Source organism: Tachyglossus aculeatus, chromosome 26 (genome assembly GCF_015852505.1).
Source record: "Tachyglossus aculeatus isolate mTacAcu1 chromosome 26, mTacAcu1.pri, whole genome shotgun sequence".
NCBI lineage: Eukaryota > Metazoa > Chordata > Mammalia > Monotremata > Tachyglossidae > Tachyglossus > Tachyglossus aculeatus.
This window is the reverse complement of record NC_052091.1, coordinates 15,339,956-15,363,883: the sequence shown is the minus strand read 5'-3', so window position 1 is coordinate 15,363,883 and position 23,928 is coordinate 15,339,956. Positions and strand designations below refer to the sequence as shown.

The 23,928-nt window shown below is 49.0% G+C and overlaps 2 protein-coding genes across 4 annotated transcripts in view; one reads left to right on the top strand and one right to left on the bottom strand.

Annotated features, from left to right (window-relative positions):
• Positions 1 to 322, bottom strand: part of SCAMP2 (secretory carrier membrane protein 2) — a 31,191-nt gene extending 30,869 nt beyond the window's left edge. Inside the window, exon 1 of one of the 2 annotated variants that reach the window (XM_038766935.1) lies at positions 216 to 322. In XM_038766935.1, coding sequence (XP_038622863.1) covers positions 216 to 272 — 57 coding nt within the window. In that variant the 5' untranslated portion in view covers positions 273 to 322. The remainder of the gene's footprint in view (positions 1 to 215) is intronic. The other variant, XM_038766934.1, reaches the window with a different exon arrangement.
• Positions 323 to 333: 11 nt separating this feature from the next.
• On the top strand, positions 334 to 20,495 carry MPI (mannose phosphate isomerase). Of its 2 annotated transcripts, none has more exons than XM_038766932.1 (9): positions 334 to 497; positions 5,411 to 5,514; positions 8,171 to 8,298; positions 10,312 to 10,512; positions 11,855 to 11,996; positions 14,577 to 14,759; positions 15,282 to 15,455; positions 17,640 to 17,848; positions 19,665 to 20,495. In XM_038766932.1, exons 2-9 carry the CDS (start codon positions 5,499 to 5,501, stop codon positions 19,881 to 19,883), a joined length of 1,272 nt encoding a protein of 423 aa, XP_038622860.1. In that variant the 5' UTR covers positions 334 to 497; positions 5,411 to 5,498; the 3' UTR covers positions 19,884 to 20,495. The 2 variants fall into 2 exon arrangements, with proteins under 2 accessions (XP_038622860.1, XP_038622861.1); XM_038766933.1 differs by lacking the exon at positions 334 to 497 and adding an exon at positions 892 to 970.
• Positions 20,496 to 23,928: the final 3,433 nt, after the last annotated feature.

The following is a 23,928-nucleotide window of genomic DNA, read 5'->3' as shown; positions in this document are numbered from 1 at the left end:
CCTCTCTCGCGCCACCTGTTGGCGGTCCCGCCCCCCCCCCGCGCGCGCGCTCCGATTGGCCGGCGCTCGGCCCCCCGGCCCTCCCATTGGCCGGCGCTCGGCCCCCCGGCCCTCCCATTGGCCGGCGGCCCCGTCCCTCCGGCGCCACGTCTCCCGGAGGCTGAGGCCCGGGCGGCGGCGGCCGCGAAGGGGCGCCCCGGGCGGAGTCCCCGTACCTGGAAGGGATTCACATCCACCGGGTCCGCAAAGGGGTTGGTGTCGAAGGCGGACATGGTGGGCGGGCGGGCGGGCTCGGGGAGGGAGGACACGACGAGCTGAGGGGTCGCTGCCGCCCCCCTGCACCCGCGCTCCGCCACCTCCCAGGGATTCACGCTACTTCCGGGAGGCCCTCGGCCCTGCGCAGGAACCAGGCGCGCTTGGGGGCGGGGCTTTGTGACGTCACCGAGGTAACGCTCATCCCGCCCCCCGTCTTTCGACGCATGCGCACTTTCATCGAGGTACGGCTCCTCCCTCCTCGCGCCCCCTCCCGTCCGTCTTTCGACGCATGCGCAGTTTTATCGCGGAATCGCTCCTCCCTCCCCGCGCCCCTGTCTTTCGACGCATGCGCACTTTCATCGAGGTACGGCTCCTCCCTCCTCGCGCCCCCTCCCGTCCGTCTTTCGACGCATGCGCAGTTTTATCGCGGTATCGCTCCTCCCTCCCCGCGCCCCCGTCTTTCGACGCATGCGCATTTCCATCGAGGTACGGCTCCTCGCGCCCCCTCCCGTCCGTCTTTTGACACATGCGCAGTTTTATCGCGGTATCGCTCCTCCCTCCCCGCCCCCCCGTCTTTCGACGCATGCGCACTTTCGAGGTACGGCTCCTCCCTCGCGCCCCCCCGTCCGTCTTTTAACGCATGCGCAGTTTTATCGCGGTATCGCCCCTCCCTCCCCGCCCCCCCGTCTTTCGACGCATGCGCACTTTCATCGAGGTACGGCTCCTCCCTCCTCGCGCCCCCGTCCGTCTTTCGACGCATGCGCAGTTTTATTGATTGAAAGGGGAGGGAGCGGCGCGTCAATGAAACCGCGCATGCGCCGAAAGGCGGGGGCGTGGGGAGGGAGCAGTAACTTAATGGAACTGCGCATGCGTCGAAAGATGGGGGGGGCGCAGTTTTATCGCGGTATCGCTCCTCCCTCCCCGCGCCCCCCCGTCTTTCGACGCATGCGCGGTTTCATCGAGGTACCGCGCCCCCCGTCCTTCGACGCATGCGCAGTTTCATCAAGTTACTGCTCCTCCCTCTCCACGCCCCCGTCTTTCGGCGCATGCGCGGTTTCATTGATTCGCTGCTCCCTCCCCTTTAAATCAATCAATCAATCAATCAATCGTATTTATTGAGCGCTTACTGTGTGCAGAGCACTGTACTAAGCGCTTGGGAAGTACAAGTTGGCAACATATAGAGACGGTCCCTACCCAACAGTGGGCTCACAGTCTAAAAGGGGGAGACAGAACAAAACCAAACATAACAAAATAAAATAAATAGAATAGATATGTAAACAAATAAATAAATAGAGTAATAAATATGTGTATATATATATATATATATGTATATATATATATATATATACACGCATGCACACCTGATTTCCCTCCTCCCCCAAGCTCTTGGAGGACAGAGGGGTCTTAAACCGAGGTGATGATGATGTATATATGGTTGTACATATTTATTACTCTATTTATTTATTTATTTTACTTGTACATATCTATCCTATTTATTTTATTTTGTTGGTATGTTTGGTTTTGTTCTCTGTCTCCCCCTTTTAGACTGTGAGCCCACTGTTGGGTAGGGACTGTCTCTATGTGTTGCCAATTTGTACTTCCCAAGCGCTTAGTACAGTGCTCTGCACATAGTAAGCGCTCAAAAAATACGATTGATGATGATGATGATGATGTTTGTTAAAGCGCTTACTATGTGCCAAGCACTGTTCTAAGCGCTAGGGTGGAGACAAAGTAATCAGTTTGTCCCATATGGGGCTCACAGACTTAGTCCCCATTTTACAGATGAGGTAACCGAGGCCCAGAGAAATAATAATAATAATAATAATGGCATTTGTTAAGCGCTTACTATGTGCTAAGCACTGTTCTAAGCGCTGAATAATAATAATGATTGTATTTGATAAGCGTTTACTATGGGCCAAGCACCGTTCTAAGCGCTAGGGTAGATACAAGATTGTCAGGTTGGCCCACATGGGGCTCACAGTCTTAGTCCCCATTTTACAGATGAGGTAACTGAGGCACAGAGAAGTTAAGTGACTTGCCCAAAGTCACACAGCTGACAAGTGGTAGAGCCAGGGTTCGAACCCACGATCTCTAACTCCCAAGCCTGGGCTCTTTCCACTATGCCATGCTGCTTCTCAAGTGCTGACTATGTGCCAAGCACTGGGGTAGACACAAGGCAGTTAGGTTGTCCCACTTGGGGCTCACAGTCTTAATCCCCATTTTACAGGTGAAGGAACTGAGGCCTGGAGTAAAGGGGCTTGCCCAAAGTCACAAAGCTGACAAGTGACAGCGTGGCTCAGTGGAAAGAGCATGGGCTTTGGAGTCAGAGGTCGTGGGTTCAAATCCCACACTTGTCAGCTGTGCGACTTTGGGCAAGTTGCTTCACTTCTCCGGGCCTCAGTTCCCTCCTCTGTAAAATGGGGATGAAGACTGTGAGCCCCACGTGGGACAACCTGATTACTTTGTATCTACCCCAGCGCTTAGAACAGTGCTTGGCACATAGTAAGCGCTTAATAAATGCCATTATTATTATTAAGTGATGACCTCTGACTCCCAAGCCCGGGCTCCTTCCACTAAACCACGCGGAGGTGCTTCACAGAGAAGTGAAGTGACTTGCCCAAGGTCACACAGCTTCCCCAGGGGTTCAACCTGCCCATTCATGCTCTGCCTCACACCTTTCTCCCCAAAAATTATGTGAGGCAGGCATTTTGCCCCTTTGGGCTTGATTGACAGGCCAGTTGTTTGGTAAATTGCAGCCCCGCAACTGTTTTTACCGATGCGAAAGACTCGCAGGGCAGAATACAACTTCCCCTTTTGGCTCCTAACCAACTTCTTGATTTATGTCCTTGATTATGACCCTGAAGGCTAGCGACGTTTCCGAAGCTCGGACTAGTCAAATCAAAAGGAAGAATAGCTCGATGGTTATGTAAATGGGTGTAAAGCCCCCATAGCCCTCAAACTTTTGAAAACTTACTGCCACCCTCCATCTGCAAACTCTCAGATGGCAGAAATTATTGTTCAGTGTGTGGCTACTCGAAAGACTGAAACCTGAATTCATCAGCATTTAGCGACATAGATTGTAGCGGCAAATTATTTTGCCTGATGTCCTTTAGCTAAGGAGCATCTTGGGACCGAGTGTAGAACGTTTTATGAATGCTACCTTAATCGAAATACAAAAATCCCCAGTCTAAAAAGCAAGGCTTCTTTGGAAAGAGGACCCGGGTTCTAATTCCGGCTCTGCCTCTTGCCTGCTGTCTAAATTTAGGTAAATCGCCCGACTTCTCTGGGCCTCAGTTTCCTCATTTGCAAAATGGGGGTTCAGTAGCTGTTCTCCCTCCTCCCTAGACTGTGAGTCCCCTGTGGGTCAGGGACTGTGTCTGATCTGATCGTATTGGGTTTAGCACATGGTGATTGACAAATACCACGATTAATTAATTAGATAACCGCCTGGCAAATTGTGTTGCAGTGGATCAGTGGATCAGTGGATCCCCCTCGTCCCCCTCTCCATCCCCCCCATTTTACCTCCTTCCCTTCCCCACAGCACCTGTATATATGTATATATGGTTGTACATATTTATTACTCTATTTATTTATTTATTTATTTTACTTGTACATATCTATTCTATTTATTTTATTTTGTTAGTATGTTTGGTTTTGTTCTCTGTCTCCCCCTTTTAGACTGTGAGCCCACTGTTGGGTAGGGACTGTCTCTATATGCTGCCAATTTGTACTTCCCAAGCGCTTAGTACAGTGCTCTGCACATAGTAAGCGCTCAATAAATACGATTGATGATGATCAGCCTAACTAGGACTGTACTTTTGAGCTGACATTTTGCACTTGGCTATCCACCCTTTAAGCACTTTGGTAAACCAGCCCCTATGTATATGACCTTATACTTTACTATTTCCGCTAGCTGCATTTTATTTTAATGTCTGTCTCCCCCAATAGACTCCTCATGGGCAGGGATGGGGCCTATCAACCCCATTTTTTATGGCATTTATTAAGCGCTTACTATGTTCCAGGCATTGTACTAAAGACTGGGGTAGATACAAGCTAATCAGGTTGGATACAGTCCCTGTCTCATGGGGCTTACAGTGTTAATCCCCATTTTATAGATGAAGTAACTGAGTCACGGAGAAGTTAAGTGTCTCGACGAGAGTCACACAGCGGACAAATGAGAAGCAACATGGCTCAGTGGAAAGAGCACGGGCTCAAGAGTCAGAGGTCATGGGTTCTAATCCCGGCTCCTCCGCTTGTCTTCTGGGTGACCTTGGGCAAGTCACTTCACCTCTCTGTGCCTCAATTACTTCACCTGGAAAATGGGGATTAAGACTGTGAGCCCCACGTGGGACAACCTGATCACCATGTATCCCCCCTAGCGCTTAGAACATTGCTTTTCACATAGTAAGCGCTTAACAAATGCCATCATTATTATTAAAATGGGGATTAAGACTGGGAGCCCCACGTGGGACAACCTGATCACCTTGTATCCCCCCCAGCACTTAGAACAGTGCTTTGCACATAGGAAGCGCTTAACAAATGCCATCATCATTATTATTATTATTACCCACCCCAGCGCCTGGCACATAGTAAGCGCTTGACAAATGCCATCATTATTATTAAAATGGGGATTAAGACTGGGAGCCCCACGTGGGACAACCTGATCACCTTGTATCCCCCCCAGCACTTAAAACAGTGCTTTGCACATAGTAAGCGCTTAACAAATGCCATCATCATTATTATTATTATTACTATTATTATTATTATTATTATTACCCACCCCAGCGCCTGGCACATAGTAAGCGCTTGACAGATCCCATCATTACTACTATCACAAGCGCTTGGGCGAGGACAATATGACACATTAGCAGGCTCCTCCTCCCCCCAGGGTGGCAATTGAAGAGAAGCATTGCGGCTCAGTGGAAAGAGCCCGGGCTTTGGAGTCAGAGGTCATGGGTTCAAATCCCGCCAATTAGCTGGGTGACTTTGGGCAAGCCACTTCACTTCTCTGGGCCTCAGTGACCTCGTCTGTAAAGTGGGGATTAGGACTTTGAGCCCCCCGTGGGACAAACTGATCACCTTGCAACCTCCCCGGCGCTTAGAGCAGTACTTTGCACGTAGTAAGCGCCTAATAAAAATGCCCTCGTTAATTTAGGACTTCATTTCCCGGAATGCCCGGTGTGCGGGCAGGTGACCGCTGACGGTGCCCGGCCTGGACGGTGGCCTGCGGGGCAGGGGACAGGATGGCGGATCAGAGAGGTGAGCCTTCCCCTGCTAGCCACCAGGCCTGGGGGGTGGGGAGGGGGCTGGGGGCCACCGGCACCCTTCATTCATTCATTCATTCATTCATTCATTCAATCGTATTTATTGAGCGCTTACTGTGTGCAGAGCACTGTACTAAGCGCTTGGGAAGCACAAGTTGGCAACCTATAGAGACGGTCCCTACCCCCAGGAGGCCTTCCATTCCCTCATTCGTACTTAGAACAGTGCTTTGCACATAGTAAAGCCCCCTTTTTCATTCATTCAATCGTATTTATTGAGCAGTTACTGTGTGGAGAGCACTGTACTAAGCGCTTGGGAAGTACAAGTTGGTAACCCATAGAGACGGTCCCTCCCCCCCCAGGAGGCCTTCCATTCCCTCATTCGTACTTAGAACAGTGATTTGCACATAGTAAAGCCCCCTTTTTCATTCATTCATTCATTCAATCACCTCCTCCAGGAGGCCTTCCCAGACTGAGCCCCTTCCTTCCTCTCCCCCCCGTCCCCCCTCCATCCCCCCCATCTTACCTCCTTCCCTTCCCCACAACACCTGTATATATGTATATATGTTTGTACATATTTATTACTCTATTTATTTATTTTACTTGTACATATCTATTCTATTTATTTTATTTTGTTAGTATGTTTGGTTTTGTTCTCTGTCTCCCCCTTTTAACTGTGAGCCCACTGCTGGGTAGGGACTGTCTCTATACGTTGCCAATTTGTACTTCCCAAGCACTTAGTCCAGTGCTCTGCACATAGTAAGCGCTCAATAAATATGATTGATGATGATGATTATTCAATCGTATTTATTGAGCGCTTACCGTGTGCAGAGCACTGTACTAAGCGCTTGGGAAGTACAAGTTGGTAACCTATAGAGACGGTCCCTACCCTCCAGGAGGCCTTCCATTCCTTCATTCGTACTTAGAACAGTGCTTTGCACATAGTAAAGCCCCCTTTTTCATTCATTCATTCAATCGTATTTATTAAGCCGTTACTGTGTGCAGAGCACTGTACTAAGCGCTTGGGAAGTACAAGTTGGCAACATCTAGAGACGGTCCCTACCCCCCAGGAGGCCTTCCATTCCTTCATTTGTACTTAGAACAGTGCTTTGCACATACTAAAGCCCCCTTTTTCATTCATTCAATCGTATTTATTGAGCGCTTACTGTGTGCAGAGCACTGTACTAAGCGCTTGGGAAGTACAAGTTGGTAACCTATAGAGACGGTTCCTACCCCCCAGGAGGCCTTCCATTCCTTCATTCGTCCTTAGAACAGTGCTTTGCACATAGTAAAGCCCCCTTTTTTCATTCATTCCATTCATTTTCATTCATTCCATTCATTCAACCGTATTTATTGAGCGCTTACTGTGTGCAGAGCACTGTACTAAGCGCTTGGGAAGTACAAGTTGGCAACATATAGACACGGTCCCTACCCAACAGCGGGCTCACAGTCTAGAAGGGGGAGACAGACAAAACGTATTAACAAAATAAAATAAATAGAATAGTAAATACGTCCAAGTAAAATAGAGTAATAAATCTGTACAAACATATATCCAGGTGCTGTGGGGAGGGGAAGGAGGTAGGGCGGAGGGGATGGGGAGGGGGAGAGGAATGGGGGGTGCTCAGTCTGGGAAGGCCTCCTGGAGGAGGTGAGCTCTCAGTAGGCCCTACCTCCTTCCCCTCCCCACAGCACCTGGATATATGTTTGTACAGATTTATTACTCTATTTATTTTACTTGTACATATTTACTATTTTATTTATTTTGTTAGTGATGTGCATTTTGTTTTAATTCTTTTTGTTCTGACTACCTGACACCCGTCCACATGTTTTGTTTTGTCGTCTGTCTCCCCCTTCTAGACTGTGAGCCCGTTGTTGGGTAGGGACCGTCTCTATGTGTTGCCGACTTGTACTTCCCAAGCACTTAGTACAGTGCTCTGCACACAGTAAGCACTCAGTACTTAGTACATTCAAATACGATTGAATGAATGAATGAATGCACTAAGCACTTGGGAGGGTTCAGTAGTCGATCCTGATCTCTGCCCCCCAAGGGGTTTATAGTCTAGCTGGGGAGAGACGTTAAAACAAATTAAGGGTAGGAGGAAGCAGGAGAATTAATTCATTCAATCGTATTTATTGAGTGCTTACTGTGTGCAGAGCATTGTACTAAGCGCTTGGAAAGTACAATTCAGCAACATATAGGGAATGTAAAGAGAGGGACAGAAACCCAGCCCGGTCTACGCAGGTGCTTAGGAGGTATGGGATAAAATACAAAACCTTTCAACCTCCCCCTCTCCATCCCCCCCGCCTTACCTCCTTCCCTTCCCCACAGCACCTGTAAATATGTATATATGTTTGTACGTATTTGTTACTCTACTTATTTTACTTCTACATTATTCTATTTATTTTATTTTGTTAATATGTTTTGTTTTGTTCTCCGTCTCCCCCCTCTAGACTGTGAGCCCACTGTTGGGTAGGGACCGTCTCTATACGTTGCCAACTTGGACTTCCCAAGCGCTCAGTCCAGTGCTGTGCACACAGTAAGCGCTCAATAAATACGACTGATTGATTGATTGATTATGGGGGTGCCGATGAGGGGAAATAGGGTGGGGAGATGAGACCCACAGGAGTCCCCTAACTCCGTGTCTTGCATGCAGTCTTCCCGCTGTCGTGCAAGGTGCAGCATTATGCGTGGGGCAAACTGGGGTCCGACAGCGAGGTGGCCCACCTGCTGACCAGTGGTGATCCACTGGCCCAGATTGAGGAAGACAAGCCATATGCAGAGGTAAGATCCAGTCACTTTTCCCGTCTTTTACCCTCCTGCCTGCGCCTGGGCTCTCTTTTCATTACTAGACAGGCCAGCTGTTAATCTGAAGAACGGTCATCATCATCAATCGTATTTATTGAGCGCTTACTATGTGCAGAGCACTGTACTAAGCGCTTGGGAAGTACAAATTGGCAACAGTCAGTCGGTCATATCATATGGACTAGGCTAAGCATCTCTATATGCAGTTACCGATAGAAAATCTGAACAGACATTAAGAGCGTGCAGTGTAATTCCAAAACTGCAGAAGGACAGGAGGCATTTTACTCAATGCGGGCAGGGTAGGGGAATGTTTAATAATAAAGTAGTTGGGGGTGTAAGGCAAATAAACATCAGAAAGATTTCTGGTTTACCATTTTTCATTCATTCGGTCGTATTTATTGAGCTCGTACTGAGTACTAAGCGCTTGGAAAGTACAATTCGGCAACATATAGAGACAGTCCCTACGGAGCTGGTCATCATCATCATCAATCGTATTTATTGAGCTCTTACTATGTGCAGAGCACTGTACTAAGCGCTTGGGAAGTACAAATTGGCAACATATAGAGACAGTCCCTACCCAACAGTGGGCTCACAGTCAAAAAAGGGGGAGACAGAGAACAAAACCAAACATACCAACCCCAGCCCAATCAAATGGGGACGGGAAAAGATTGTTCTCTTCGCAGAGAAGCAGTGTGGTCAGGTAGAAAGAGCCAGAGTCTGGGAGTCAGAGGACCTGGGTTCTAATCCTGTCTCCTCCACTTCTCTGCCGTGTGACCTTGGGCAAGTCACTTAATTCCTCTGTGCCTCAGTTCCCTCATCTGCAGAATGGGGATTCAGTACCTGTTCTCCCTCCTACTTAAACTGTGAGCCCCAAAGTGGAACCTGATTATCTTGTATCTCCCTCAACACTTGGAGTAATGCTTGGCACATAGAAAGTATTTTTATTATAGTATTTTAGTATATAAATATATTATATATTTATATAATATGGTATATCAATATATTCATAAGTATACATATAGCATATATTTATATAATATATATATTATACGAATATATTCATAAGTATGAATATAGCATGTATTTATTAGTATAAATTTATATTTGTAAGTATAAATATAAGTATATGTAACTTGTTTTGTTGTCTGTCTCCCCCCTTCTAGACTGTGAACCCGTTGTTGAGTAGGGATTGTCTCTATCTGTTGCCAAATTGTACTTTCCAAGCACTTAGTACAATGTTTTGCACACAGTAAGTGCTCAGTAAATACAATTGAATGAATGACTATAAATATATAGTATTTATATTTTTTTATTATTCTTATTATTTGTTATTATTTGAGAGGGGTGATACTGAGGCACCAAACAGTTTTCAGGGATCAGATCAGGGCCATAAAATACGTTGCTGGGCGCATATTTTTTTCTCCCCCGAGACCACATCTTGCTAAGGGAAGGGAGCTACTTGTGACCCAAGACTTGGGGAAAGGAGAATCTGTTGAATCCCCCGGGGGTGACTCTGTTCAGGAAGTTGGGTATTCTGGTTTCTCTCTCCCCTGGGTCTCTGGGGTGTGGCACCAGTTGCAGAGGAGGACAAAATATAGTCATGGGGGCAACCAGCCCGTGACTTGTCAGTGCTTCTTATTTTATGAATCCCGGGATATGCAGGAATGGACCTGCCCAGCCATGTTCTTCTCGGGGGATGTAACAGGGAGGAGGAGAGAATCCCAGTTCAGCAGAGAAAGTGATTTTTGTTGAGTTCAATTTAAGTAAATGGATTGAATTCCCCCTACCCTTGTGGTCTGGACTGGGGAAAGATTGTCTCCCGTCTGGCAAAGCTACTGGTCTTCCTAGACCTTCCGGCTCAGCGGATGATTATCATTATTAATATGGTATCATTGTTAGAATTGTATTTGTTAGGTACTTACTGTGTGCCAAGCCCTGTGGTAAGCATTGGGTAGGTACTAGTTATCTGGTTGATGATTCTACCCCTGCCAGCTCTGGATGGGCACCCACCCCCGGGGGGACGCTGTGATCCTTGACAACCGCATCGCCCAGAAGACTTTAGGGCAGTGGATCTCCGACAACCCCACTTGCTTGGGGTCAAAGGTCAAAGATGCCTTCCAGAGCCAGCTGCCCTTCCTGTTCAAAGTGCTGTCAGTCAACACAGCCCTATCCATCCAGGCGCATCCCAACAAGGTAAGGGGATGAGACCCGAGGAGGAGAAGGGGAAAGGGTGGTCTTCAGTCAATCGAGAAGATTTAGGGTCTATGTAGTGAGTGTCCTGGCCTTGGAACTTTCCCTTCCTCTTTTCACTTTTCCCCATCCCACTCTGGATTCTCCTGGTGGCCCCAGCCCCTCCCCAGACTTGAGCCCGAAGCTAAATCCGGAACTATTTGACAACTCCCGATTTAGCTTTCCCCCGCCAGACTTTGCCTGTCAGGAGCCCCAGTGCCTGGGCGGCTCGGTAGGAATGCGGCTGAGTCGTGTCAGTTGGGCTGTCCTTTGGGGCTGCCCTGATCACCCCAGCATCCTTTCACCTGCCTCCTGAACCCATCTCAGAGTTCTGGCAGCTGGGATGAGGTTGCCAGTGGGCGCTGCCATTGGGAGGAGCAAAGCTCAGTCATCAGCAGCGAAGGCCCCGCGTGGCACCAGGGCAATCCCCAGTAGCTGCTCTGGACCCTTAAGGACCTTGGTTTGTCATTTGCTCCCTTCTGTCTCCCCCAGTGACCACACAGCAGACAAGGCCACAGTGCTGAGGGATTCAGAAGGGAGATTCTCTCCTAAGCTCAGATGCATTTTGAGCAAATCTTATGGCCCTGATGAACTATCCCAATAATGAGCTCATCTGCCTTTCTCTGTCCTCTCTGGGCTGTGCATTTTGAGCATATTGTACGGCCCTGATGAGCTGTCCCAATAATGAGCTCATCTGCCTTTCTCTGTCCTCTCTGGGCCGTGGTGCCAAGGCAGACCAACACAGAAGTTTCTCACTGTGTCTTGGTAAAGGCTGTTCTTGGCCCTGGAGCCCCTGGAACCCTGCCCAGCCAGAATGGGCAGGCCTGGGCAAACTCTTCTTGTGCCAACCCGTTGCTGCACCCCTCTGCTAGGCACAGAGTGAGGTGCTTGCCCCAGTTCAGTTCTTACCCCCAGTGGGATCTAGGGTAGTACTTCCCAGCTGGAGTGCTCCAGTAAGCTCCTGGGAGGCCGTGAGAAGTTTTACAGGCCATCGTCTTTGATCCGACCGGGCGTAGGCAGGCTGTTAGCTGAGCATGTGCCCCATCAGTGCCCCAAGGCCCTGTTGATCAGTACCCTCTTTGCCACAGGATTGTTCCCAGGTGGGAGGGAGGAGACTTTACACAGAACCACACATGTGGCACAAGGAATAAATTGGGAAACAAAACTTAAGGATCCATCCACTTGGGCCCCAAACTCTTGGTGCCACCGAGGTGGGTCAGGGATATTCCTAAACTAAGGGTCCTGCACCTTGGCAGAGGGATGCCTGGGAGACCTAACGGTGACCCTTTCTCTTCCTCCTTGGTAGGAGCTGGCAGAGAAGCTGCACGCTCAGGCCCCAGAACACTATCCAGATGCCAACCATAAGCCCGAGCTAGCCATTGCCCTCACCCCTTTCCAGGGCCTTTGTGGCTTCCGGCCTGTTCAGGAGATCGTGGAGTTTCTTCAAAGTAAGGTGGGGCCGGGCTCCGGAGGGATGGGTAGACTCGTGGGGAGGAGGAAGCGTGGAAGCAAAACGTTGCGGGGGTTTGGTTGGTGTCAGTGAATGACCCACAGTGAAGGAGTGTGAGGACTTTGATAATAAGAATGCCTGGAATTTGTCCAAAAGAAGGCAGGTTATGTCACACAAGATCAGACCTGAGGTCTCCCCATCCCAGTATTCCCTCTCCAACAGCGTCAAAAAGACGGGTGTTTGTAGCCATCTTTGACGTGTGCCACCTAAAATCCCTAACTTTTTCCCTCTCAGCCCTAATTTTCCCACTTAATTTATTTTTTTATTATGGTATTTGCTAAGCACTTGCTATGTTTCAAACACGGTCTAAACACAGGGGTAGATACTAGTTAATCAGGTTGGACACAGCCCCTGTCCCATAGGGGACTCATGGTCTCGGTAGGAGGGAGAACAGGTATTGAATCCCCAGTTTGCAGTTGAAGAAACTTAGGCACAGAGAAGTTATGTGACTTGCCCAAGATCGCACAGAAAGCAATTGGCAGAGCTGGAATTAGAACCCAGTTCCTCTGGTTCCCAGGCCCATGCTCTTTCCACTAGGCCATGCCGCCTCCATCGTGTGGACCTCTCATCCACGGGTTTATCCAAACCCTTCTGAGTCTACTGATATTTTCCTCCTACGATGCGGAATTTCATATGGTTGTCGCCTGCTGTGCAGAGTTTTCCTTTGAACTGAAACTTGTAAATTGAGCCAAGGCTTTTTCATAAAATTGAAAGTCCAAATAACTGAAAGTTGTTTGGGAGTCAGAATCCCGGCTCCGCCACTTATCTGCTGTGTGACTTTGGACAAATCACTTCATTTTTCCATGCCTCACCTACCTCATCTGTAAACTGGGGATTAAGACTGTGTCCGACTTGATTACCTTATATCTACCCCAGCGCTTAGTATAGTCTCTGGCACATAGTAAGCGCTTAACAAATACTATAAAAAAAATACAACTGGGAAGCAGCATGGCCTAGTAGAAAGAGCAGGGCCCGGGAGCCAGAGGGCCTGAGTTTTAATTCTGGCTCTGCTGCTTGTCACAACTTCTCTGTACCTCAGTTACCTCATCTATGAAATGGGGATTAAATCCTCCTCCTTCTGATTTAGACTGTGAGCACTCCGTGGGCCAGGGACTCTGTCCAACCTGATTAATTTATATCTCTCCCGGAGCTCAGTACAGTATCTGGCACATAGTAAGCACCTAACAAATACCATTTAAAAAACAAACGAAAAATGATCTGGCTCTTTCTGAAAGACACAGGCCCAATTTTAGTATTACACAAACTTTTATTCGGGGTTTTTCTCACTAGCCTTGGTTAACTGGTCCTTGGGAAAATCAACTATTGGATAATTGACTTTCCTCTCTTTGTCACTTTTCATGCCAGCGTCAGTCAGGGAATGAATCCCTGGACATATCTATTCTATTTATTTTATTTTGTTAATATGTTTGGTTTTGTTCTCTGTCTCCCCCTTTTAGACTGTGAGCCCACTGTTGGGTAGGGACTGTCTCTATATGTTGCCAACTTGTACTTCCTAAGCGCTTAGTACAGTGCTCTGCACACAGTAAGCGCTCAATAAATACGATTGATTGATTGATTGAATCAATGGTACTCAGCATTTGGGACAGTGTGATAGAATAAATAGACATAATTCCTGCCCTCTATGAGCTTCTAATCTAGCAGGGAGACAGACAGTAAAAAAAATTAAAGATAGGGGAAGCAACTTCCTGTGGGTAAAAAGGGTGACTAAATGTTTAGGGGGTGAGGACTCAAGTGTACAGATGATGTAGAAGGGAGGGAAATAGAGGGGGAGATGAGAGATTATGAGGGAAGGTTTCCTGAAATGTGATTTTAGTAGGGCTTTGAAGTTGGGGAGAATGGTGGTCTGTTGAATGGGAAGAAAGAGGGAATTCCAGGCCGGAGGGAGGGTGAGGGAGTAAGTTATCAGATGAGCCAAGTGTGTGAGCTGGGTTATAGTGGGAGAGGAGTGAGGAGAAAGCTGAGAAGGCATGGAGAGGAAAGCAGTGTCAAAGAGAGAAGAGGATAGCTGGAGTGAGGCAGGGAGGAAACAGGTGGTGTTTCTGTCCATTTTCTAGAAGGGGAAGCTGCGGGGAGGAGCCAGAAATGCCTTACCTTGTACTGAGCCCATTACAATGTGTAGAAGGGAAGAATAAGGAATGTGGCCTTGATTATATTGACTCTATGTCTCGGCTAGGTAGGTAAATAAGTTGGGCACTGAAAGGGAAATTGCCTATGGATAGGTAGCTGTTCGTACTTCTCTGCAAAGCTTCAATAAGAGGAAGAGGAAGATGGATCTTTTCCATTGACAGAGGACGACTCGATTTGTGGTGGGGAAAGTACCTCATTTGCCTCCCGTTTTTCGTAGCCTTAACTCCCTGAAACTAGGGTCAGGGCATTGCGCCCCTCAGCCCCGTACAGGGAACACTGGCCCAGGCGGTAGGTGGGCGGGAAAGGAGGGCAGATGGCCCGGCCGGCCCAGCCCCGGTGGGAGAGTGAGCCCGGCTTTGTCCCCCCGCAGAGGTGCCTGAATTCCGGGCCCTGATTGGCAACGCGGCGGCCGAACAGTTAGAGCGGAGCGTGGGGGATGATCCCCGCGGGGTGGCCTCCGCCTTGCGTATCTGCTTCACCAGCATGATGAAGAGTGAGAAGAAGGTGTTTGTGGAGCAGCTCAATCAGCTCGTCAGGCGGATCTCCCAGGAAGGTGAGCCTGGGGAGGGGCGGGAGGGGGCCCGGGTCTCCCTTGTGGTCCCTTTCCTTGGGGTGAGGGAGGAGTCAGGCATTAAGCAGAGCTGGACCACTTGGCATTCCATTTCCATAGTCCGTTGACCATGGGCTCGCACCCGAGCGGATTCCTTTTCTCCTCTCGCCTAGACCTCAGGCCCATTGGTGGGGGCTGGAAGTCGCAGGGGTGGGAGATGGCTGGGAAGCAGCGTGGCATAGTGGAAAGAGCCCGGGCTTGGGAGTCAGTGGTCGTGGGTTCTAATCCCAGCCCCGCCACTTGTCAGCTGTGTGACTTTGGGCAAGTCGCTAAACTTCTCTGTGCCTCAGTTACCTCATCTGGAAAACGGGGATTGAGACTGTGAGCCCCACGTGGGACAACCTGATTACCTTGTATCTACCCCAGCGATTAGAACAGTGCTCGGCACATAGTAAGCGCTTAACAAATACCATAATTATTACGGCCTGCCTCAGTCCGACTCATCCTCCAACTTCCCCCGGACAGTGGCCGCCGGAGAGAATGTGTCCGCCAGCAACGGGGAGCTCCTGCTGCAGCTGCACACTCAGTACCCGGGCGACATTGGCTGCTTTGCCATCTATTTCCTGAACCTGATGAGGCTGCGGCCGGGGGAGGCCATGTTCCTGGAAGCCAACGAGCCCCACGCTTACCTGAACGGAGGTGAGATGGGAAGGGGCTGCGAGTCGGAGGGAGTCCTTCTCCGGCACAGCCAGGTGCTTGGAACGGGTGGCTCCGTCCGCGGGGTCCGTGGTTTTCCTGAACATTTTCTCCAAGGCCTCACCTAGATGTGGTGTTCCCTGAGCCCATTTGCATACTGTAGACTGTAAGCTCGTTGTGGACAGGGAATGTGCCCGTTTATTGTTGTACTCTCCCAAGCGCTGAGTAGAATGCTTTGCACACAGTAAGCACTCAATAAAGACGACTGAATGAAGGAATACTCATTATTATTATTAATATTTGTAACGTGGACTAATAGAGCATGGGCCTTGGATTCAGAAGACGTGGGTTTTAATCCTGGCTCTGCCCCCCATCTGCTGGGTGACCTTGGGCAGTTTCTCCCTGCCTCAGTTTCCTCATCTGTGAAATGGGGTTGAAAATATCTGCTTTTGTTTGTTTTTGATGGTATATGTTGAGCGCTTACTAGGTGTCAAACACTGTTCTAAGCACTGGGGTAGGTACAAGTTAATTACGTTGGACACAATCCCCGTCCCTCATGGGGTTTACAGTCTAAATAGGAGGCAGAACAGGTATCTAATCCCCATTTTACAGTTGAGAAAACTGAAGTACAGAGAATTAAGTAACTTAGCCTGTTCTCCCTCTTCCTTAGAGTTGTGAGCCTCTTGAGGGATGGGAACTGCGCCCAACCTGTCTTGTATCTACCCAGCACTTAGTAAGCACTAAACAGAAACCACAGTTATCATTATTATTGTTGTTGAGTTCCACTTTGTGCAGAACACTGTACTAACCCCTTGGAATTATACAGAAAGCATTTAAATTGAAGGCAGCCCTTGCCGTCACGGAGTTTAAAATCCAGGGAGACGAGACACAGAAAAATAACTTTAAGACATTACCACCGACCCTTACCCTCACAGCGTGGCTTAGTGGAAAGATCACGGGTTTGGAAGTCAGAGGTCATGGGTTCTAATCCCGTCTCCGCCACTTGTCAGCTGTGTGACTTTGGGCAAGTCACTTCTCTGAGCCTCAGTTATTTCATCTGTAAAATGGGGATTAAGACTGCGAGCCCCACGTGGGACAACCTCATAATCTTGAATCTACCCCAGTGCTTAGAACAGTGCTTGGCACATAGTAACTGCTTAACAAATGGTACTGACACCTGTCTACTTGTTTTGTTTTGTCATCTGGCTCCCCCTTCTAGACTGTGAGCCCGTTGTTGGGTAGGGACCGTCTCTAGATGTTGCTGATTAGTATTTCCCAAGCGCTTGGTACAGTGCTCTGCACACAGTAAGCACTCAATAAATATGATTGAATGAATGAATGAATGAATGAATAAATGAATGAACAAATGCCATTATCCCCCACGCCCAGTCCAGGAATTGGGAAGTCCCCTGTGCTTCTTGCCGCCCGCCACCCAACACCAAAGTGGATGGAGGGGCCTTGGGCACCTCGGATTGCTGGACAGTACTCCCGGGAGGAATGCCCAGGCCTTCCATTTATTTCTATAACCTCTCTGTCTCTCCCAGGAAGTTTCCAAGTTAACATTTGATTTTTGCTGCCATTAGTATTGTCCGTAAAGGGTTTTAACCTTCTCAGTTCTTTCTCCCTCTTTTCCCTGTTGTGGATTCAGGAAAATCGAGCAGAGAAGCCTGGAGACCCTAGGGAAAGGTCACCATAGATCTTGACCAACCTGTTTACCATCTCAGGTCACTGGGGCTTAGGGGTCCCCTTTAGGAAGCCAGATGGGAGGGTTTTTCATCATCATCAGTGGTATTTATTGATCGCTTACTCTGTGCAGAGCACTGTACTAAGCACTTGGGAGAGTACAGTTCACAGACGGTAGACGTGTCCCCTGCTCACAATAAGCTTAGAGTCTAGAGAGGAAGAGAGACATTAATATGAATAAATAATTTATAATGTATCGTTTCTAGTCTCATAAATGCTGTGGGATTGAGGGCAGGGGGAATGTCAAATGCTCAAAGGCCACAGATCCAAGTGCACAGTCGACACAGAAGGGAGAGGGAGCTGGGGGAAAAAGGGATTAATCAGGGAAGACCTCTTGGAGGAGATGTGGTCTTTGGGCTGGCGGCAACCGGGGGGCCCAGTTGGGATTGGGGCAGGGCAGCTCGGGTCGATGTGCTCACCCTCACTCTCACCTCCTTCTCACAGACTGCGTGGAGTGCATGGCCTGCTCAGACAACACGGTGCGGGCCGGCCTGACGCCCAAGTTCATCGACGTGCTGACTCTCTGCGAGATGCTTAACTACACGCCCGCCCCCAGTAGTGCCAAGCTGTTCACCCCCGTGCAAGACCGCCTGGACCCCTGCGTCTTCACCTACGATCCGCCCGTGCCCGACTTCACCGTCATGAAGATAGAGGTGAGCCGAGCCAGGGACCCCATGGCTAGGCAGTCTGTCTAGCCACGGGCCCCCAAAGCACTAGCCTCCAAGCTGATTTTAAGCAGCAAGGGTAGGGTGTCGACCAGGCATTAGTAGTTTTTCACTGCTCCCTTCCAGCGAGTTCTCCTTGGGACCTGTAAGTATTTTCCTTCCAATACAGAGATCTTTGCGACAGTGACAGCAATGGCTAGAGTGAAAAAATGACAATTCCCACATAAGGGGCTCCATTCCTCCTTAAAAAAATGAAAAGCGAGTGGTGAGGGGGGTACTATTTGGCTTGAAAAGAGCCCAGGAGTCAGAGGTCATGGGTTTGAATCCCGGCTCCGCCACATGTCTGCCGTGTGACCTTGGGCAAGTCACTTCATTTCTCTGAGCCTCAGTTCCCTCATCTGTAAAATGGGGATGAAGACTGTGAGCCCCACGTGGGACAACCTGATCACCTTGTATCCCCCCAGCGCTTGGAACAGTGCTTTGCACATAGTAAGCGCTTAACAAATGCCGTTATTATTATTATTATCTCCCCTTCTTTTTGCAGAGAGCAAGGCCCAGCTAGTAAGTTAGGAGTCCAGGGGGGAAAGGGTGGGAGAGAAAATTCCGAGGAAAGATAAGTGATTAAGCTGGAGGGAGGCAGCACAAGCTGAAGACATATTGTTCCTGGCTTCTCAGTTCCTTCTACTCCAGTTTGAACTAGAGATAGATAAGCCAAAGCCTGTTCTGCCAGCAACTATATTCTCTCCCCCTTCCCTGCTTGATGGGAAGACTTTTTCCCCTCCTCCTTAATTCCTCTCACAGTACAATGAAACTTGGGAGAAAATGAAAAAAGCTGGAAGAAAATCATTTCCACTCAGTGTCGCAGACCATTTAAGTGTGAGTCAGGGGAAGACAGGAAGCTCTCTACTGTTTTCCACCAAAATTTCCAAAGCAGAAAGATTTGGAGAGGTTTCAGTTGGGACCGGTTCGGTCTGCTGCCAGAATGAGGCCAACCATGAGGCGCTTGCTCCCGGCAGGCTGAGCGGGAGTCAAGAGTCACTGGAGGAGGTTGAATTCATTCAGTCGTACTTATTGAGCGCTTACTGTATGTAAAGCTCACGGACCCTGGCCTTCAGAGAAAGGACAAGGGGAGCCAGGTGGGCAGACTATCTTCTTCAATCACCCATCACTCTGTAGGATCTCTGCCATTCCTCTCATTCAAGTACAAGTTCCTCCCAACTTGTACTTCCCAAGCGCCTAGTACATAGCGTAGCAGTTTGCTCACATATGAAGTTGGAGGATTCCCCTCAAATCTGGCCAGGAGACTGAACCAGCAGCAGACGACAAGGGAGAGTTGTCTCTCCCAATTCCATGCCTCAGAGCGAAGGGAATTCCCAGGTCCTGGGGTGCTGGCCTTGGAGCCTAGGAGGAATCTGTCGCTTTGAGCGGCCTCCTTTATAGAGAAGCAGCGTGGGTCAGTGGAAAAGAGCACGGGCTTTGGAGTCGGAGGTCGTGGGTTCAAATCCCAACTCCGCCAGTTGTCAGCTGTGTGACTTTGGGCAAGTCACTTAACTTCTCCGGGCCTCAGTTCCCTCATCTGTATGGGGATGAAGACTGTGAGCCCCCCGAGGGACAACCTGATCACCTTGTAACCTCCCCAGCGCTTAGAACAGTGCTTTGCACATAGTAAGCGCTTAATAAATGCCATTATTATTATCCTTCTGGATCGGGGTCACTGGCAAACTCGAGGAAAGGGAACAAGTGTTTGAGGAGGAGTCTGCCCCGCCAACCCAGCTCAGCCGCTCTTCCCGTCTTCCCCCGGCAGGTCCCCGCTTCCGCCAAACCGTACGCGGTCTCGGCCCTGGATTCCGCCAGCATCTTGCTGGTGGTGCGGGGAGAAGCAGTGGGCACCTCAACCGCGGCCCAGTCCGAGCTAGCCCTGCGACGCGGCGTGGTGCTCTTCATCGCGGCCAACGAGAGCGTCTCTCTTCAGATCACCTCATCCGGCAGCCTGCTGATGTTCCGGGCCTGCTGCTTGCTGTAGTCTTCCGTGTCCTCGCCCCTGCCCCCCTTGGAGATGTCCCCCCTCCTCGGGTGGTATGTCCCCATGACCAGGACTTAGACAAGTGCCTCAGAGCAGCGGCAGCCCCGGTCCCCGCACCCGGTCCCGGTCACCAATTGATCAGTCAGTGATATTTAATAAGCACGGTACCAAGCGCTTTGGAGATCCTGGGTCAATTGGCCTTGGGGTGGAATAGGAGACGTAGAAGCATCTTGGCATTGGTTTTCATTGCGCCATCTTGGAGACCTCACCTCCCTGGGAAAGCATCGGGGAAAGGACGGAGAATAGAGGAAGAGTCTCTAGGGATTAAGGGACTAGGTTTCTCCAAGTGCCTGGCTCCTCTGGTTGAGATTTGCTTGGTCCCTGGGCCTGTGTGGGAAACAGGGATGGGTGGGTCCTATTTCCCGCTGAAAGCCTTCCCCCTGCCCCCCACCTTCCTCACCATCCTTTCCTGAGCCCTGCAGAAGGGTCTGCAGGTCCTTTCGCCCCTCTGGCCTAGTCGTGATTACAGAAGCGACATGGCCAAGTGGAAAGAGCAGGGGCTGGGAGGCAGAGGAACTGGGTTCTGATCCCGGCTCTGCCACTTACCTGCTATGTGACCGTAGACAAGTCACTTCATTTCTCTATGCCTAAATTACCTCATCTGCAAAATGGAGATTCAATCCCTGTTCTCCCTCCTACTTAGACTGTGAGCCTCCTGTGGGACTTGATTATCTTGTACCTTTCCCAGCGCTTAGTACAGTGCTTGGCATGTTGTAAGTGCTTAAAAAATACCACTATATTATTATTATTTATCATCAACCTGAAACCTTATTTGAATTTTGCGGTAGGATGGATTTGAGCTCAGAGCCTAGCGACTACCTGGAGAGACATTGTCCGCCCCCATGTCTCGGCAGGACTGCGCCTTAGGTAGCCCAAATTAAAGGGATCACACCTATTCCTTATAGACCTTCCGTCTCCAGTCTTTTCCAGGGACTCCTGGATCTGACAGGAGCCGATCGAAATAATAGCAGCCTCCGTCCTGTTTTCCTTCAATTCTCCCCCTTCTGCCACACTCCTGAGACTTATTCACTCCAGAACCAGCATTTGAGCATCTTGGGCCTCTGCCCCTAGGATTAATCTGTAGACCTCAACAAGGGTACCCCTGCCAGGCCTGAGCCTGCCAAGATGTAGGTTTGAATAGAAAATCAGGCGACGTTTCCCCGAGTTGCTGCGCACGGTCGCCTCCTGTTTACCTCAGTTTCTCCCTCTAGGTAGAAATCAAGTGAGGAAATCCCAAGGTGAATGGTGCTAGCTAAATGTACTCTCATCTTTGATGTAAAAAAACAATTTTAGCTTGGTGGCAGAGAACCTCAAGCTTATAACAAGGGGTTACAAAGAATGTGGACTGATCTGTAGATGGGAAGCTCATTGTGGGCAGGAATAATGTCTGTCTTCTCTGTTGTAAAATACTCTCCCAGGTGTTTAGTACAGTGCTCTGCACACAGTAAATGCTCAATAAATATCATTGATTGATGGACTGGTTGTTATGCGCATGTAGATTTATAACAAGGAAATGCCCAAGCTGGAAAGAGCCCAACTGCCTCATTCGCTCCCAAAGTCAGGAAAGAGGTACCTGTCAGGGCCAAAAGAAAATACTCCAGTTGAGGCTAAACACCACTGATAACTGATTTCAGCTACTGACCATTCACTTGATGAGCTCTGTTATTTACAGAACTAACCCATCGTTGGGTAGGGATTGCCTCTATTTGTTGCTGAACTGTACTTCCCAAGCGCTTAGTACAGTGAGTAGGGGCTCAATAAATACGATTGAATGATTACAGTTAAGTTTTTTATCAGGAAGTTTGGAAAGATAGTCAAACACTACCACCAGGTTAGCCTTGGTGTAGGGGCTCATTTCCAAGGACACGATTGAAACTCACTCCCATCCTCCTGGATCATCGGATCAGGTTTCCTCTAGATGTAGGACATGTTGCTTGGAAGGAACATTGGTTCCTCTGTTCTATAAATTGAGAACTGCACTTTGTAAAGAGCTGTGTAGATACCTTGTCTGAATCCAGACTCCTTTGGACTAACACCAATGGTGTTTCTCCCTTGAGAAAGTTTGAAGTGTGACCTTGCAATCCCCAATTTCTTTCCCGCCTGTTCCTGCCACACAGGGATTCTTAGACTGTGAGCCTCATGTGGGACAGGGACTGTGTCCAACCTGATTATCCTATCCCAGACTTAGTACAGTGCTTGGCACATTGTTAGTGTCTAACACATCACAATTATTAGGGTGAACTTCAAAATTCATAATACAATGAGCTCCTTGAGGACAGGGAACATATCTACCAACTCTGTTGCATTGTACTCTCCCAAGCATGTATTAATTATGGGATAAGCAAGAACCATGTATTAATTATGGGATACATGGCCAAGTGCGTAGATGATGCAGAGGGGAGGGGACATGAGGGCTTTTAGGGCAGGCCTCTTGGAGAAGATATAATTTTAGGAGGGTTTTAAAAGGGGGGAGAGTGGTGGTCTGTTGGATATAAAGGGAGGAGTTCCAGCCCAGAGGGATAATGGGGGTTAGGGGTTGGTGGCAAAATAGATGACATGGAGGTTCAGTGAAATAGGTTGGCATTTAAAGGAGTGAGGTGTGCAGGCTGGGTTCTAATAGGAAATTAGTGAGGTGAGGAAGGTGGGGAAGAGCTGACTGGAGTGCCTTAAAGCCAATGGAAAAGAGTTTTTGTTAGATATTGAGCCATAGGCTGCCTCCTCATCTCCAGTCAGATTGCTAGATATAGGCTGGAAGGGCCAAAGGTTTGAGTTGATTATTAGGGGAGTTGAAGCCAGTGGCCTCTGTGAGATCACTTTGGTCTGGGTAGACCAGGTCTCCACACCCCAATGACAGTGAGAGGCAGCGTGGCCTTATGAAAAGAACACAGGCTGAAAATCAGAGGACGTGAGTTCTAATCCTGATTCTGACACTTGCCTTTTGAGTGACCCTGGGCAAGTCACTTCTCTGGGACTCAGCGACGTCATCTGCAAAATGGGGATTCAATACCTGTTCTCCCTCCTGCTTAGACTGAGCCCCATAAGGGACCTGATGATCCTCTATCTACCCCAGCATTTAGTATAGTGCTTGACACACAGGAAGTGTTTCCCAAAAACCACGATTATTATTTCTTCCTGTTGCTCAGCTTCCAGGGCTAAGGGCCCAGTATCGCAAATTTAGGTGGTGATAAAAGCGACACGATAGGTGCACTCCACAGCCACTCTAATAGCTTTGCGTTTCGAGAGTGGGGAGGACCATGGGATAATCTAGTGCTTTATTAAAAATTCACTTAGAGCCTGGGGGGCATGTGGGGCACTAATGCTAATTTAAAGAAAAGAAGCTGATCCATTGGTTTGAGAAATGAGCTGGGATTTCTGAAACACAGCTAGATTATGCCAAAAACTAAGAAGGAAAGGACAGTCCCTCCTCCACCTCCCTGGTCTTGGGATTTCCCATTCTGGGATGCTCCAAACTCTGAAGAATTTACCAGCGAGGGTGGGGAGGGGAGAGAATGTTGCCGAGCAGGCCGGGGCTGACAGTTCTGTGAAGGGAATGGGTACAGAAGCAGAAAGAAACTGAGTCATAGGAGGGAATTTAGTCTCCAGATTTTAGAATCAAAAGAGAAAAGCTGCTTCTGCTTGGGTTCGAGGAATTACAATTGTGCTATTTGCTAGGCTCTTACTAGGTGCTGTGCTAAATGCTGGGATAGGCCCAATAAAATCGGATCAGAGTCCCTACCCCATATGGGGCTCACAGACTAAGGGGGAGGGAGAACAAGAAGGGGAAAATCATCATTTTCGGATGAGGACTCTGAGGCCTAGAGGAATGAAGTGACTTACCTAAGGTCACACAGCCCAAGGCCCAACTCCTAGGCCCATGTCCTTTCTACTAGACCATGCCGCTTCTCTGCAACATTCATTATTCAGAGACCTTCACGTCCAGGCCTCTCAAAGCCTCTCCCTGCGACCCAGGGAACGGCAGCCCCCA